Genomic DNA, 14,757 nt, shown 5'->3' with positions numbered 1-14,757 from the left:
TATGCTGGATTACATGTGCGGCTGACATGATGGATAGCCAAGACTGATCTAGTCAGTCACATGTACAAAAAAGACACCTAACAGTTGATGTTAAGATGCCAAGCCATATGACAGACGGAACCGTCCCATAAACGTATCTCTGTCCTTGCACTTCGATACCATTCTCTACCAGCTTGGGTTGGAGTTTGGATGCTTGGACTTGGTTATGGCACGATACCCTTACGGGGATTCGCGCGCAACAAAGACGTAACCAATAGGAGTGTTTCTGTTCGGTAGTTTCCAGCTAGACTACTACTACCTAGACTCAGTTCTAGCTCTAGCTCTTCCGCGCTCCCGTTGCATGCGTGTGATGAACCATCCATTGACAAGCTAACTTAGTCTCCTTCAAAAGAGGGACCAGCTGTTTCAGTTGACATGAATGTGCAATCGTACATTTTCGTTTCGTCTTGCCCTTATTGAACTTTGGCATCCTCCAGATCTTGGGTCCTGCTTCTGTGCTGATCCCGGACGAACTCCTCTATTTGGATGTCATGTACAGGCCTCTCTGGAGGGCCAGGGATCTGTTCGGGAGCTGGGTCAGGCTTTTTGACCTCGTTTTTCTCGCCTCCGAGTAGCTTCCCAACTACTGGGATGTATTGTGCCACTAAGTTTTTTTTTGGGGTACAGACGACGCATCAGCTTCCGGAACGGAAAGAACGAAAAACAAAACAATAACAAAAATCATGTCATGGGGCATGCCAACTATACCTTTTTCTACGACTGGGTTCGCAGGGGGAGTGGGCGATTTTTTTAATTCACTCGGGGACTTTAGTGCATCTTTGGCTGCCTGGTCAAGCTGAAGCTTGTAGTTTGAGCTCCGGCCAAGGTCTTGTTCGGCAGCTTCATGTTGGAGGTTTGGTTCGTTGGTCGGCATGGTTGCGTGTGCGTGATGAAACAAAAACGCCTGAATGTATGCGATGGAGGTTTTGAGCAACAGACACAAGAAAGAGTAGTATTTATCACGGATATTTAAATCAAACAAACTGTCGTTTGACTTTGAGACTAGAGAGCGTCATATAAAAAATAAATGGCTTTCCTGCAAAATTATGCATCTAATACCCGCCAAACTTCTTGGTATCTCGAAGGAGGCATGTCACTGTTTGTACTCCGTCTGTGCCTACCAGCTGATAACATCCAGCAAATGACGTCACCTATGCTCGACAAGACGCCTCGGTCAGCCCTGACTCTGGGCGACACTTCTTTGTGCCGATAACCGAAATAATCGCCTGTGTTTTTTTTTTTTGTTTATGGGACCTGCTTGGTCTTGTCAAAACTCGAAAAAAAACACATGAGATTTTGGATATGTTGGAATGACATTGTTGGTACAAAACACAGTAACTGTTGGATCTCGAGATCGCAATGATGTTCGTAATAACTTGAGGAAATAAGCTCCTGTGAAAAAATTGCCGAGATCGGAAGACTGGGGCATCACCTTGTCATTTATGCAAGACACATCTCAAGTGGCAAGCAAGGGTAACAGAACGGGAAGGCGGTGGGAAATCGCATATCTTTCTTGTTCGTTCCTTCCTCCACATAGAAGTTGAGAAAACAGTGAGAAGACGAGAGAATAGGCTGGGCAAAATAGATTTTCTCTTTATTTTCGAATATTGATATCAAGTATCGAATTTGTTCTCCACCAATTTTCAAAAAAAAGAACATAGGAGCGGGGGGAAAAAAATCAACAAAAAATGGGAGACTCGGGGCAACCACAGCAACATCAGGTGGACCAACCATCGACCTCCCCGATCCCCATCACGATCGTGACAGGGTTCCTCGGGTCGGGAAAAACGACCCTGATCCTGAACCTTGTCCCGCAGCTTCGCAAGACCAACCCGGACTACAAGCTCGCGCTGCTCAAGAACGAGTTTGGCGACCTGGCCGTGGACTCGCAGCTGGCATCGTCGGGGGCCGTGGCCGGCGTCCAGGAGCTGCTCAACGGCTGCATCTGCTGCAACATGGTCGGCCAGCTGAGCGACGCCCTGTCGGAGCTGCGCGCCTCGGTCCGCCCGCACCGCATCGTCATCGAGACCTCGGGTTCCGCCTTTCCCGCCACCCTGGCCCTCGAGGTGAACCGCCTGGCCCGCGAGACGCGCGGCGCCTACGTGCTCGACGGCGTCGTCAGCGTCGTGGACGTCGAGAACTGGCAGGGATACGAGGACACGAGCTACACGGCCAAGATTCAGGCCCGCTACACGGACCTCGTCGTCTTCAACAAGTGGGAGCTCTGTAGCGAGCGCCGCTTCGACGAATGTCTGGACCGCCTTGGTGACCTCGAGGTCGACGTCGCCTGGGTCAAGAGTGACAAGGGTTGGGTTTCCATGGACCTCGTATTTGGTGTCGATGGCGGGCTGGCGCAGAGCTTGACTGAGGATATGGCTCAGGGTCACGGACATGACCATGGTGGGGAGGGCCACGAGCATGATCACCAGTCCGAGGTTGAGGTCCTTAGTATCTCGCTCAAGAGCGCAGGGCCCAGTCCATCCGTAAATCCCGAGAGTCTGCAGAAACTCCTCAAGGCTGCACCAAAGGATGAAGTCTACCGCATCAAGGCTGTGATGTCGGCCTCGTCTGCGTCTCCCGTGTGGCGAGGCTCTGATGCGGATGCAGCCCCGGAAGTGCCGAGTGAAGCGGCGGCCAAGTCACAGAGGTATATCCTCAACTGGGCCTTTGGCAGGTGGACTTTTACTCCCGTGACGGAGGGCATATCAGAGCACGAGTCCAGCAGTGGTGTTGCGCTGCGTATGACCATGATCTTAGCCCGTTACGAGAGCACCAAGTGGAAGAAGAAGCTCGAGGCGGGAGGATTTATAGAGCTAGAGGGAGAAGATAAAGGGGAGCTCACGATTACAAAGATTGCATAGACATCACCAAGAGATAGATGAGAAGGTGAGACGAAGCTACGAACCAGCATTGATGATTGATTCCATGAATTATAAAGGACTGGACAAAGGAAAGTGATATAGAACGGTAAAGTGAATGCCAGTTTCCTTCCTGTTACAATTACAGATAAAACGAAAACATGTGCTATACATTAATCATGCCGCTTTCAAACGTGCGGTCGATATTAGGGTGCCTCAGAAGAAAGCAGGCTCTGGTGACCTGAAGAAGCGAACCGGCGGCTGATCCGATCTCGGCGTCCTCGTCTGCTCCCTGCCATGCAGTTTACTTAGAATTGGCGAGATGGGCGAGGGTTCAAGAGCAGGCACCTGATCTTCACTCTCTGATCCGCTGCTTCCCTCGTCGACGTTGGGTAATTGTCTCTGGAATGCGGCAGCGAGATTCCCCTCGTTGCGCTCAGAAGTCTCTTTCGGTTCGAAGTAGTAGTCGAAACCATCCCAATCATCTGTCCAGTCGTCAAGAGTTGTTGCGTCTTCGCCTTGCGCCTCCCCCTGTGGCGTGTCTCGCTGCAACGGATCCAACGCTTCGCCGAACCGAAGTGGGCTAGCTAGTCCAGCCTTGAGCATGGCGCTAGCGTCGCGACCGGGCGACCACTTTCCAGCACCACCACTGTCGCCCGGCGTCCTCGGAAATCCAGGAAAACCTCCAGGCCGAAAGCCAGGGCTCACCAGCTGGATCTTTTTGGGCGACATGGCGGCCTTGATGCTGATGCCGCGCGCGATTCCCACCCTGGCCGGCGTCGGAGACACCTCCCTGCTGTTGTCGTTCCGCTGCCCTCGCGGCCCGCGCGGCGACGCCTTCGCCGTCCTACCCAACCCCCTTCGGCGCGGTGGGGGCGGACCGAGACTGAACGGCTTTTCTTGCACGTTGTCGTTGTCGTCCTGCCTCCTCCTGACCCTGCCTCTCTCCTGATCGCTGTCTGGCGAGGCGTGGGTGTTGTCGCCAAAAACGCCGCTCGTCACGGGCAGGTAGCTGTTTTCGCACAGCAGGCAGAGGGCTCCGCCGCTCATCATTCCCTGCTTCCGGCAGAGTCTGCAAACTTGTTCGCCGCTGGTCGAGCAGGCGATCTGCGTCTGGTTCGACGGTCTGGGTGGGACGGCGGCGGGCGGGGCGCGCCCCGTGAAAGGAGGTGCTGACCTGGGGCCGTTTTGGTCCATGTTCCAACGAGTCGGCGTCAGTGCGTCCGGATAGACGGACTCACGATTATACAATGACAACGCCTGCCTGCTGAGCGTTATTGGAACGGGAGGTATCGAGATAGACTGGGCCGGGCTGGGCAGCATACCCGAATGGTCGCGGTAGTTTATTGCGGTTCCTTGGAAAGACCAAGTCTGCTGTTCAGCTTGATCCGCTGGACACTCCGATTCAGGAGGTGACGGTGAAAAATGCTGCCGCATGCGTTGAAATGTGTTTGCAGCAGCACTTCCTGGCCACGCTGTGACTTCCGGCGGCATCCGATACGTGCTTTCCGGAGACACGGGGATAATAGATGAGAAATCACTATCGGTAGTGCTTCTGGGTGAAGGTTCAACCTTTGGATTTTGCCGACTTTCGAAACTGTTCATAATATCATTGATGCCGACCGTGTTTCCTGACGAGGATTCCGTGGAGACGGCCCTCCTCTGGACTGGCGGACTCAGCGTCGGGCTCCCTGCATGGGGCAAAGCCGACTCGCCGCTCACACTCCAAGTCGCCACCCTGTTTTCTGCGCATGAATCCCGGCTCTGCCCCTGAATGTTGTGTGCCTGAATCCCCGAGAGAATGGCATAACACTCCTCGTCCGATGGTATGTCGGTGACTGGGTGCGTCGGCCGGTCGGGCGTGTGCACGGGGACAAACTCCCTGAGCTTCGATGTTTGGCGACTACTGCTGCTCCTGTCTCGACGACCGCTGGATGCGGACCTGCTGGTGTTGTTGCTGCTCCTGCTCCTGCTACTTCCGCTGCCGCCTCTGCTGTAAAACCCCCTCGGTTTGCTTTTAATCTCCATGACCGCTCGCTGTGCGCAGTGTGACGAGGACGTAAAGAATAACAGCGGGAGGTCGATTCGTATCTCGTCGTCATGGCGTTGCAGGCGCGCACATCCCCTTTGGGTTCGAGAACAAACGTGATGGCGTAGCTTGCACAAAGACCGGAATGTGAGCTCGTCCATGTGGACGGCAGATCTATCATTTTGTCTGTATTCGGGTAGAGACAAGGTAAGGTAGTTTAGATAGCTGAAATGACGTTCCTTTGTTCTCCCTGTGTGGCTGAGCTCGGATAAAGATCGAGTTTTTTTTTTTTTTTTTCGTCTTGGGGAGACAAGAAGCAATCAATCATGGAATTGCGGCTGCGCGATGGAGGGTGGCAACTCGCATTCGAAACGAGCCACACCATGTGCAAGCAATGCGGAATTCAATAGCATCTCCGTAAGAGATACTTAATCTTTCCGAACGTAATCATGATGAACGTCCTCCCTTGACTTGGCAACGCGACAAAATGTCTTAGACTTCAGCGGCGAGTAATAGAAAGAACACCCAAAGCGTTTTCACTAGCTCAGAATGTGAGACAGGGAGAATTCAATCAACTTGGTAGGTAGGTACATTCCTGGGCTCGATCAAGTATTATTATGAACAAAAGGAAATAAATACCAACCTAAGTAGGCAAGGTAAGTAGGTACCTATTACAGACTGGTTGTGACTGTCAAATTATTGGAAAGGACCATCAGAGTTGGCGGCAATTCATGACAAAGCACCTCCACGTCCGACAGGTATTGCACACTAGCCCCCTCACTCTCACATATACCTTCCTCGGGAATAGGAAGTGTGGTAAACAATACGGCCGTGTCCTCGCTTTGCTGCCTCATCAGCTCGTTGATGATCAGGTGCTGCGCACGGCTTGGCAGGTCGTTGAAGGAGAGTTTGACCGCAGCCTGGCTTCCTTGGTGCGACTCGCTTCCTCCACCCGCCTCGTCGTTGTGATGACTATCAGAACGGCTTCTCCCCCCATCACCTTTTTGCTGAGCTGCGAGTAGCTCCGGTATGTCGATTTTCACATCATCTGTCGCATCCCCTCCTGTTTCCGCCAAGGTTGCCTTAAATTGACCAGCTGACTCGCTTTCCGGAGAAGCAAAACCAAGGCTGGGTCCAGCTGCACCTCCGACATCGATGATCTTGGTTTCCGGTACCAAAGAGCTGACGAATCGATTAGATGAGTTTGCCCTCGTGAACCCGGGACGCCGGGCCGGCCCCTCTTCTGGTTTGAGGGTTTGAGATCCTGATGTGGGCGATCTAGCTCGGGATGGTGGTTGGGTTACTGCTAGGGTGTCTTCTCTCGATATCGAACCATCTCGTCCTTCGAATGATTTTGTAGTCGCGATACCGCCGCTCGCAGGAGACAAATGATCAGTAGGCATGGCTCCATATGATCGCGCTGACGCGGATGCCCGAAGAAGTGGTTGGCGCTCAATTTCTAATATGCGCTGTGTTGCCGGGCCGATAGAGCGCAAGCTTCCGTAACTGCTCCGCTGCAATCTGTCATTGCCGAGCGAAATCCTTGATCTAGGTGACCCCATGATTCCTGATATGTTTCCATCGTGTTCAGGCTCGTTGAAATCCGCGTCGACTTCATCGTCCGAGCTACTGCTTTCACTACCTGAATCGTTAGGTGTTCTGGAGCTGGAACGGAAAATCTTTCGAGGAAGATTTTGCGCATGTATTCCCAGATTAAAGCCCATCTGCGAGAGAAGGGATACGGTAGGCCTCCGGCGAGACCTTCCCGACACATATGAGACGGTCGACCGTCTCCTGGGAACCTCCGACCCGGACTCGTCATCTTGGTTATCAACCTCTGAGCCTTGGCGCTGGGAGAGTCGAATTACTTTCAGCTCATCCCACCAGTCGGAATCTAGGGCTCTGTTGAGCATGTTCTCTATTTGCGGATCCTTGAACTCTCCGTGGACGATGCCCTGGTAGGTGTGCAGCTTATCGGAATCCAGTGAGAATGCATGCACGTCGGCATCGATCCTCAACTTTTCTAGTAATGCCGACACCCTTTGCTTTTCCTCTTGAACTTCCGATGCGTACTCGACGAATACCATAACTCGCAGTTGGAAGACACGCCTCCAAGTTTGACAGGTACGTAAAATGTAACCAAGCTGTAAGATTAGCGTATCTGTGAGGAATATGATTCAGGAGTGAGTAAGCCAAAACTGTTGTCACCGCAGAGTAGAGAACCGACTACATCTCAACTGCCACTTACATGTGTCAAAGTTACTAGTTATAACGCTTTTCCCGTCAGCGTGCACTCGGGCAGACATCTGAATTGGCCAGAGATCAATATATTTCTTGGAATTCTTGCCATCACGTCGCGGCGTCTCCAGGCGATCAAATCCTTTGGCAACAGCAACATTGAGTCTGTGCTTGAAGGCAAGATCCTCCAAGATGGTGAGGTAACTAGTGACCGACATGTTGCCTTCCCTCTTGATCACATCTGTGGGCAAGTCTCCATCCAGGAGCCTTGCAGAAGTATCGCGCCGCCGTCGCATGGTTGGGCGTACCTCGTCCTCGGAGGAATCATCAACCACCATGTTAGCAGGTGCAGACGCAGCTCGGGGAAGTTCTGAGACACCTTGTAAGCCACCCTTTGCCTGCAGCTTTCGGAGCTCGTCCGTATTGAAGAAACCAATCACGGCGATGTTGGGCCGCATGCCGCCAAGTCCCGCGGAGAGGATGAGATTCCTGATACCCCAAGTTATGGTGGGCGACATGTTTAGCTGTACAAAAGCCTTGATGCGGGAATACTCCGAGATGTACTTTGTCCAGGCCGACTGCTGTAGTTTAGCCTCTTGAACGCCAGTCTCAAAATCGTCTGTAACAATGACATGCCCCAGTATGTAGAGAGAGCCTTTCTTCATCGAATTACAAAATTGTACCAGGCGTGTTTGCCGCCGAGGGTCACCGACGAGAAGAATGATTTGTGGGCGCCAAAACTTGATGTGTTCGGGTCGTAGCCGAAGAAGGTACTTCCGAACCTGATGGTAGATGAGGTTCTGAGACACATCGCCCCAATGCTTTGGAGGGGACAAGTAGTGGATCAGGAGGAAAAGGAACACGAGCAAAATGACAGCCATGGTCGCATAAGTCTCGTCGATGAAGAACATTGCAAAGGCCGACAAAAGACTTCCAGCGAATGCAGTATGCCAACTGAAGAACTTGAATGCAGGACGAAAGTTGGGTGCCGAGCCAATCTTGAGTAAAAAGCAGGCCAAGTTCATGGTGAAGAAAGTCAGCTGCGCATGATGTTTCTTAGCTTGGATTCCCATAAGTGATATGGCACTGTCATGGCCTTGGAGATCATCATACCTGGTATCCCATAGAAATAAAAGTTGCAATCTGATCCAAATCAGCAAACAAGGACAGCTGTGCAATCATGTAGGTTAGGAAAATGGCAAGTACAGGCTCATCGCCTTTCTTGGTCCCTAAACCAAACGGAGACAGGCCAGGGATCAGCTTGTCTCGCGCCAATGCCTGGAGGAGTTTCGCGGAACCTATGAGACCCATAAGCGCCGAGAAAAATGTTGTAGCGCATTCTCCAGCAAGAATGAGAGGAGCAGAGAGGGTAGTGTCCTGTAGGATATTGGCATCTCGGAGAAGAGACGTCTGTGTGATTGCAGAGGCCATAGAGACAATGACCAGAAGGTATATCACAAATGTCGACAACATAGCCCAAAGTGTTCCCTTAGGAATGGCCTTGCTCGGATTGCGCAGGTCACCCGACATAGAAGCTCCGGCAAAGATGCCAGAAGTGGCCGGGAAAAGAATACCAAAGAGCTCGCGGAAAGTCGAAAGGCCCTGGAACTGACTATCGCTGCCAGTATCTGGGAAAAGGTTCGTCTTCAACGTGGCCATGCTCATTCCAGTGAACTCAATCCCAAGGCTTGGGTTACTGAAGGGACGCAGGAACATAGCCGATACGGGGATGCTGAACGTAGACACCAAGAGGATCACAAGCAGAGCGTTGCTTGCCTTGGCAAACATGCCACTCCCGGCAAGACACATGGCCGTACATCCCACAAGAGCAGCTGTCTCGAGCAAGTATATGCCCCAGAATCCATGAAGCATCTGGTCGGCAAAATAAAGCTCCAGGCAGCTGATGAGACCAACTACATTGAGGGCAGTGTTGAGTACCTGTGAAAGGTAGAACAGAATGCCAATAGAGCCGCCGAACTCGGGGCCTAACGACCTGGAGATGAGATAATAGGCGCCTCCTCCCTTTACCTCGCCATTAGAGGCAACGGCAGAGAGCGAGAGCGCGGTCACCAGATCGATAAGATACGAGACCACAAGAAGCCCTGGTTCAAGATAAGCGGTAAGGTTAGCAACACAGTGCTCTTACTGGCTGGCCTTGCGACGTGCTTGAAAAGAAAGTGTATATCAAACCCACCTAGCATCCCCAAAACTCCAATGTGACCGAGGATCGAACCGAACCGCAGAAACATAAGAATACTAACAATGTTGAGGCAAACCGGGATGTAGACGCCATTAGCCACACCCAGTTTGCCGGACTTGTGTGAGTTGTCGGAAGCCATGATTGCTGTTGCTTGACCGACGTGTTTTTACTGCATTTCCTTTTGTTGGCTGCTTGGGTTTGCTTGAATGCCCTTGGCGAAAAAAAGAAAAAAAAAGAAAGAGAAAAAAAAAATGAACCCAGGCTGTCCTGCCTACTTGAATCTCAAAAGACTGCCTGCCGGTAGTTGCTGTAGGAGTCTGGAGGCGAATATAGTCTTTTTCTTTTTGCTTGTCAAGACTGGCTGAAGTCTGGCTGCTATAAAAAGCAGCAGCAATTGTGTCACCGTTGCACAAGTCTCAGACACTGGGGGACTGTCTCCACGCGTGCACTACTGCCCAGCGTTCAATTGAGGCTGACCGTGATTTGATTGGAAGTAGGTTCGTTATCACAGATCAACTGTGTTTAACTAAGCCTGGCTGGTCCAATCTATCTTGGATGGGTGTGACAAATTACCTGACTACACTTTACCTAGAACTATGGAGAACTGGATTCGAAGGTGCTGGGCGAAAGCCAAACTCGTTCCACCATTAGGGAAAAAAAAAAAAAAATCATGTGTCAGATCGCACAGTAGGACAGGGATGTCAGTATTGAATGAGTACGACGCTTTCTTGGCGATCTGCAAATTGACACCAAGGCGACCTACGTCACATAGCCCAGGTGATGAGTGTAAAACCCCAGTGAGGGGTCCATTGTTGACGGAAAGAACCCCCACGCTGCCATGCAAGATGACCATCTAGCAGTGGAGGAACATGTAGGTCGAATGGAATATGTTTGCTATATTCAACAAATCTCGCTCGACGAGATAGTTTAAGAAATGAGAAAGATGATTTGCCGAAAGACTTTTAACCCGGCCCCGGATCTAATATCCCAAGTGCATCTGGTCATGCTGACTTCAATATTTAACTCCGCGACTAAAGAAGCAGTTGGAGGCGTGGTTTAGAATAAATGATGGATTCACTGGTCGCCGCACTGCAGCCGAACCAAGTTGCGGGGCTCCCGCACGATGTTGAACCTCGCTTGACCCTGTATGCATTGCTGATATTTCCACCGTGGTGATGCAATAGAATAAAAATCGATATCGCCCTTCAAGTCAACAAAGGCTAGGTGAGTTACTCAGATATCTTGGGTAGATAGAATATTGTCATGGGTTTGCAAACGCTCCCTCCTTCATGTCGCGTGCCCATGCCTGAAAACTCCTTTTGTTTCCCTAAACAAATTGTAGCCGCTCTCTTTGCTATCTCCTACCTGCCCCCAGTCTAGCCCAAACAAGACAATTGATTGAATAAGGTGCCTGTACCTTGCCTGTGCCTTACTCAACAACAATTTATTAGCATAGACCGTCCAGTAAGACCCCTGCCCTGGCACCCCTCGTCTACCCTACCTTACCTTACCTTACCGTACTTTCGTACATGGCCTTACCGTGCCGCCAACGCCCAGCATTTATTTCCTAAGCTTTCCTCAAGGTGTCAAATGCCAATTAATTTGTACCCAGCGGCAACGTACTAAACGCCACTTTCGGGGACCAGTTCTCAAGAGCTATATATAATTTCTAAAAACTACGAGGATCTCAACACTGCAACTGAGTTGTAGGTTTTCTTTTTCGTTTCTTGGCCACACCTTGGCATTGCACTCTGGGAAAAAGACCAATCAATGTGTCCGATCCACCTGCCTGGATCCGACCCAAAAACCAACTCAAAAACCGGCAGCCACCCTTCGGACACACTGAAATTCAACCCAACTTCCCTTATGCAAATAGCTTGCCTTGCCCTGCCACTCAACATTAGCTGACACAGGTTCGCCTTTTGACATCTTCTCACCCTAGGAACTTCCAATTAAACCACCACCTGCTCTCGATACAGTTACTGGCAACAAACCACAAGATTGCCATCGCCAACTGCGCTTGACCTTCCCCGTCACCGACTCGTCAGCACCTGTTCCCATTAGAACCAGAAACCTCAACCCCAAAGCTCTACCTACCGAATCGAAATCATTCATCATGAGTGAAGTTCCTCAGGCCCGTCGGGTAGGGTCTGTGGACGACCACAGCGTCTACGACGATGCAAAGACGTACTATACATCCGAGGAGCGGCACAACAACTCGAGGAGCGGTCCTAGGCAGAGGACCTACTCGCAGGTATGATTGCCGGCCAAGAACATGGATCACACACCATTTCATTGTCTAGATTGATTCTAAAACACCCTATTCTGGTAAACAGAACAGCTTGCTTGGTCAGATGGAGCGATTGGGTCTGAAGGAACCATTCCGGAGAGGCAGCCATGGTAAGCCGGACACCCACCCAGCTAGCTAGCTTGACCTTCACTTCCACCTTCACTTGACACTGACGACACATCCAGACGAGTCCAACCACAACAGACGTTTCCTCATCCAGGTTGACCCCACTCTTGAAAGCCTGAAATCCCAAGAGGATACCGATGGAAATATGCAAATTACCATCGAGGACAATGGGCCCAAGGTATGACGTCTCAGGCCGCTTCTCGGCACTTGTGCCCCGCCACGGACCCACCAAGCACTAACAACAACAACGAATGTCAGGTTCTCACTCTTCGCACTGCAGGGTCCAACGGCCACAATAGATTCGACATTCGGGGTACTTACATGCTTTCGAACCTCCTCCAAGAGTTGACACTGGCGCAAGAATATGGACGCAAACAAGTCATCCTTGATGAGGCACGCCTCAACGAAAACCCTGTCAATCGTCTGTCCAGATTGATTCGGGACCACTTTTGGGATGCCCTCACCCGTCGCATTGATGCATCCAGTATCGAGGTAGCTGCCAAGGACCCCAAAGACTGGACTGACGACCCTCGGCCGCGCATCTACGTGCCGAAGGGTGCCCCTGAGCAGCTTGAATACTACAAGAAGTTGGCTGCGGATAAGCCCGACATACGATTGGATGTCGTTGAGCTTCCCGAGACTATTACTCCCGAGTATGTCGTCGGTATCAACAAAGCCCCGGGTCTTCTTGCCGTGGATATGGAAGAGACTGTGGACCCCAAGACTGGCGAGAGGGTCATGAGCGGTCGTCCATTCGTCGTCCCTGGCGGCCGTTTCAACGAGCTGTACGGCTGGGACAGCTACATGGAGTCTCTCGGTCTCCTTGTTAACGACAAGGTGTACCTGGCCAAGTCTATGGTTTTGAACTTCTGCTTCTGTATCAAGCACTATGGAAAAATCCTGAACGCCACTAGGTCTTACTATTTGTGCCGATCCCAGCCGCCATTCCTCACTGACATGGCTCTGCGCGTCTACGACAAGATTCGACACGAGCCTGACGCAACCGAGTTTCTTCGGACCGCCATCCTTGCTGCGATCAAGGAGTACCACAGTGTCTGGGTGGCTGAGCCCCGTCTGGACCCAGTGACTGGGCTCTCACGATACAGGCCTGAGGGAACCGGTGTGCCGCCGGAGACCGAGGCTGATCACTTCTTGCACATCTTGGAGCCTTACTACAAGAAGCACAACATGACCTTCAAGGAGTTTGTCGAAGCGTACAACTTTGGGCACATCAAGGAACCGGAGCTGGACAAGTACTTCCTGCACGACCGAGCCGTGCGAGAGTCTGGCCACGACACTTCATACCGTCTAGAGGGTGTATGTGCAGACCTGGCGACCGTCGACCTCAACACCTTGCTGTTCAAGTATGAAACAGACATTGCTCGTACCATTCGCAACGTGTTTGGAGACAAGCTCGTCATCCCAGCCGAGTACTGCGTCGGCTCCCTCCAGCCAGGTCAGGTTGAAACGTCGGCAATTTGGGACCGGCGATCCAAGCGGAGAAAGCTCGCCATTGACAAGTATCTGTGGAACGAGGAGGCGGGTATGTACTTCGACTATAACACTGCTAAGCGCGAACAGTGCAACTACGAGAGCTGCACGACCTTTTGGGCGCTGTGGGCGGGTGTTGCAAGCCCCAAGCAAGCGGCTATTATGGTCACGCGGGCACTGCCCAAGTTCGAGGCGTACGGAGGTTTGCTTTCAGGCACAGAGGAGTCAAGGGGCCAGATAGGACTGGATCGCCCCAACCGTCAATGGGACTACCCATATGGCTGGGCGCCACAGCAGATGCTTGCATGGACGGGCCTGTATCGCTACAGTTTCACCGAGGAGGCTGAAAGGCTAGCATACAAGTGGCTTTTCATGATCACCAAGGCCTTCAGCGACTTCAACGGTGTCGTGGTAGAGAAGTATGACGTAACACGCCCTGTGGACCCGCACCGCGTCGATGCGGAGTATGGAAACCAGGGTCTTGGGTTCAAGGGAGTTGCGAAGGAAGGGTAAGTCCTACACCATGCCGACCGAAGGTTGACAAGATGCCGCTGACACTAGAAACGAACAGATTTGGCTGGGTCAACGCCAGTTACATCTACGGACTTCAGATCATCAATGCCCACATGCGTCGTGCGCTGGGAACCCTCACCCCTTACGACACCTTCATCAAGGCACTCGAGGATAACCGTAACCGAGCTCTGTCAGAGATGGTCTGAGTTAAGCTTGAAAGACAAGATTCCAAGACGCTCAAGTAAGAGATATGACGCCACAGGATATCGTCCTACATAACGTAGCGTGCTCGCCTCTTACCTCGTGCCGCGGCGTGTTGCAGGCGTAACAACTACCTCCCAAGATCAGCAGGACGAGAAAGGTTATGTCCGTATTGGTCTCTCCAGTCTCGTTCCTGGACCAGCATTTCTTAACTTGCATAAGTTCTTATGGTAGTGGTTACTTGCATTTATAGAGGCTATAGTAGTGACAGGAGAGGAAACGGGTGGTTTGTGTGTAGATTCACTACCCCACAGGGCCCAACTTTGATAAACAGGTTAATAGAAGGTTTCTTTGTCCGAGAAAAGTAAGCATGTTTGCTGCATTGCCGATCATGGTCCAAATAACGCTATGGTAGGGTTGATAAAGCTGAAAAAGATCGTGAGGAACTAAAGACATTTTATAGTTCAAAGATGGGAGGAGGGGTAGCGGTGGGAGTTGGTTAACGAAAGTGGAGCTCAACGTTTGGTTGCCCCGGCATTCGCAGAGCCAAGCCAAACCCTGCGAAATCCAATGGAGGCACAGACCAAGTCTGCAAATTGACAACCGCCCCAAAGCAACACAACGAGTAGGAGGGAGCCAGTGGAGGGTCAATTTCCAGCGTTTCGAAAGGGCGGTCTTGTTCCATTTCCTTTCTCCCTGCAAACTTAGACTTGTCCCTCTCGAAAACTCGCGATAATCTGCTCATTGCTTCCGTCAACAGTATTGCCAAGCA

At 51.6% G+C, this 14,757-nt stretch overlaps 4 protein-coding genes across 4 annotated transcripts; 2 read left to right on the top strand and 2 right to left on the bottom strand.

Moving 5' to 3' along the window:
* Positions 1-392: 392 nt before the first annotated feature.
* PgNI_01515 (uncharacterized protein) lies at positions 393-1,390 on the bottom strand. Its single transcript, XM_031121586.1, has 2 exons — positions 748-1,390; positions 393-643 (listed from the first exon to the last, which is right to left on the bottom strand). The coding sequence occupies exons 1-2, from the start codon at positions 911-913 to the stop codon at positions 453-455; spliced, it is 357 nt and encodes a 118-aa protein (XP_030986713.1). The 5' UTR covers positions 914-1,390; the 3' UTR covers positions 393-452.
* Positions 1,391-1,727: 337 nt separating this feature from the next.
* Positions 1,728-2,900, top strand: PgNI_01514 (uncharacterized protein; the record flags this gene model as incomplete). The annotated part of the gene is made up of 1 exon (XM_031121585.1): positions 1,728-2,900. One exon carries the CDS (start codon positions 1,728-1,730, stop codon positions 2,898-2,900), a length of 1,173 nt encoding a protein of 390 aa, XP_030986712.1.
* Positions 2,901-3,113: 213 nt separating this feature from the next.
* On the bottom strand, positions 3,114-9,503 carry PgNI_01513 (uncharacterized protein; the record flags this gene model as incomplete). Its single annotated transcript, XM_031121584.1, has 5 exons — positions 3,114-4,934; positions 5,637-7,087; positions 7,175-8,204; positions 8,278-9,266; positions 9,359-9,503. 5 exons carry the CDS (start codon positions 9,501-9,503, stop codon positions 3,114-3,116), a joined length of 5,436 nt encoding a protein of 1,811 aa, XP_030986715.1.
* Positions 9,504-11,033: 1,530 nt separating this feature from the next.
* On the top strand, positions 11,034-14,405 carry PgNI_01512 (uncharacterized protein). The gene is made up of 6 exons (XM_031121583.1): positions 11,034-11,070; positions 11,307-11,618; positions 11,701-11,764; positions 11,840-11,958; positions 12,039-13,780; positions 13,843-14,405. The coding sequence occupies exons 2-6, from the start codon at positions 11,481-11,483 to the stop codon at positions 13,988-13,990; spliced, it is 2,211 nt and encodes a 736-aa protein (XP_030986714.1). The 5' UTR covers positions 11,034-11,070; positions 11,307-11,480; the 3' UTR covers positions 13,991-14,405.
* Positions 14,406-14,757: the final 352 nt, after the last annotated feature.

The sequence above is a fragment of the Pyricularia grisea genome, assembly GCF_004355905.1.
Source record: "Pyricularia grisea strain NI907 chromosome Unknown Pyricularia_grisea_NI907_Scaffold_1, whole genome shotgun sequence".
In the NCBI taxonomy this organism is placed as follows: domain Eukaryota; kingdom Fungi; phylum Ascomycota; class Sordariomycetes; order Magnaporthales; family Pyriculariaceae; genus Pyricularia; species Pyricularia grisea.
This window is presented reverse-complemented; position numbering and strand designations above follow the sequence as displayed.

What these genes read in the sequence shown, in the direction of transcription:
- PgNI_01515 (XM_031121586.1), bottom strand. Translation starts at nt 913, where the DNA reads ATGCCGACCAACGAACCAAACCTCCAACATGAAGCTGCCGAACAAGAC. An exon ending in GAACCCAGTCGTAGAAAAAG is followed by an intron (nt 644 to 747) that starts GTATAGTTGGCA and finishes AAAAAAACTTAG; the next exon opens with TGGCACAATACATCCCAGTA.
- PgNI_01512 (XM_031121583.1), top strand. Translation starts at nt 11,481, where the DNA reads ATGAGTGAAGTTCCTCAGGCCCGTCGGGTAGGGTCTGTGGACGACCAC. An exon ending in ATTCCGGAGAGGCAGCCATG is followed by an intron (nt 11,765 to 11,839) that starts GTAAGCCGGACA and finishes CGACACATCCAG; the next exon opens with ACGAGTCCAACCACAACAGA. An exon ending in AAGGGAGTTGCGAAGGAAGG is followed by an intron (nt 13,781 to 13,842) that starts GTAAGTCCTACA and finishes AGAAACGAACAG; the next exon opens with ATTTGGCTGGGTCAACGCCA.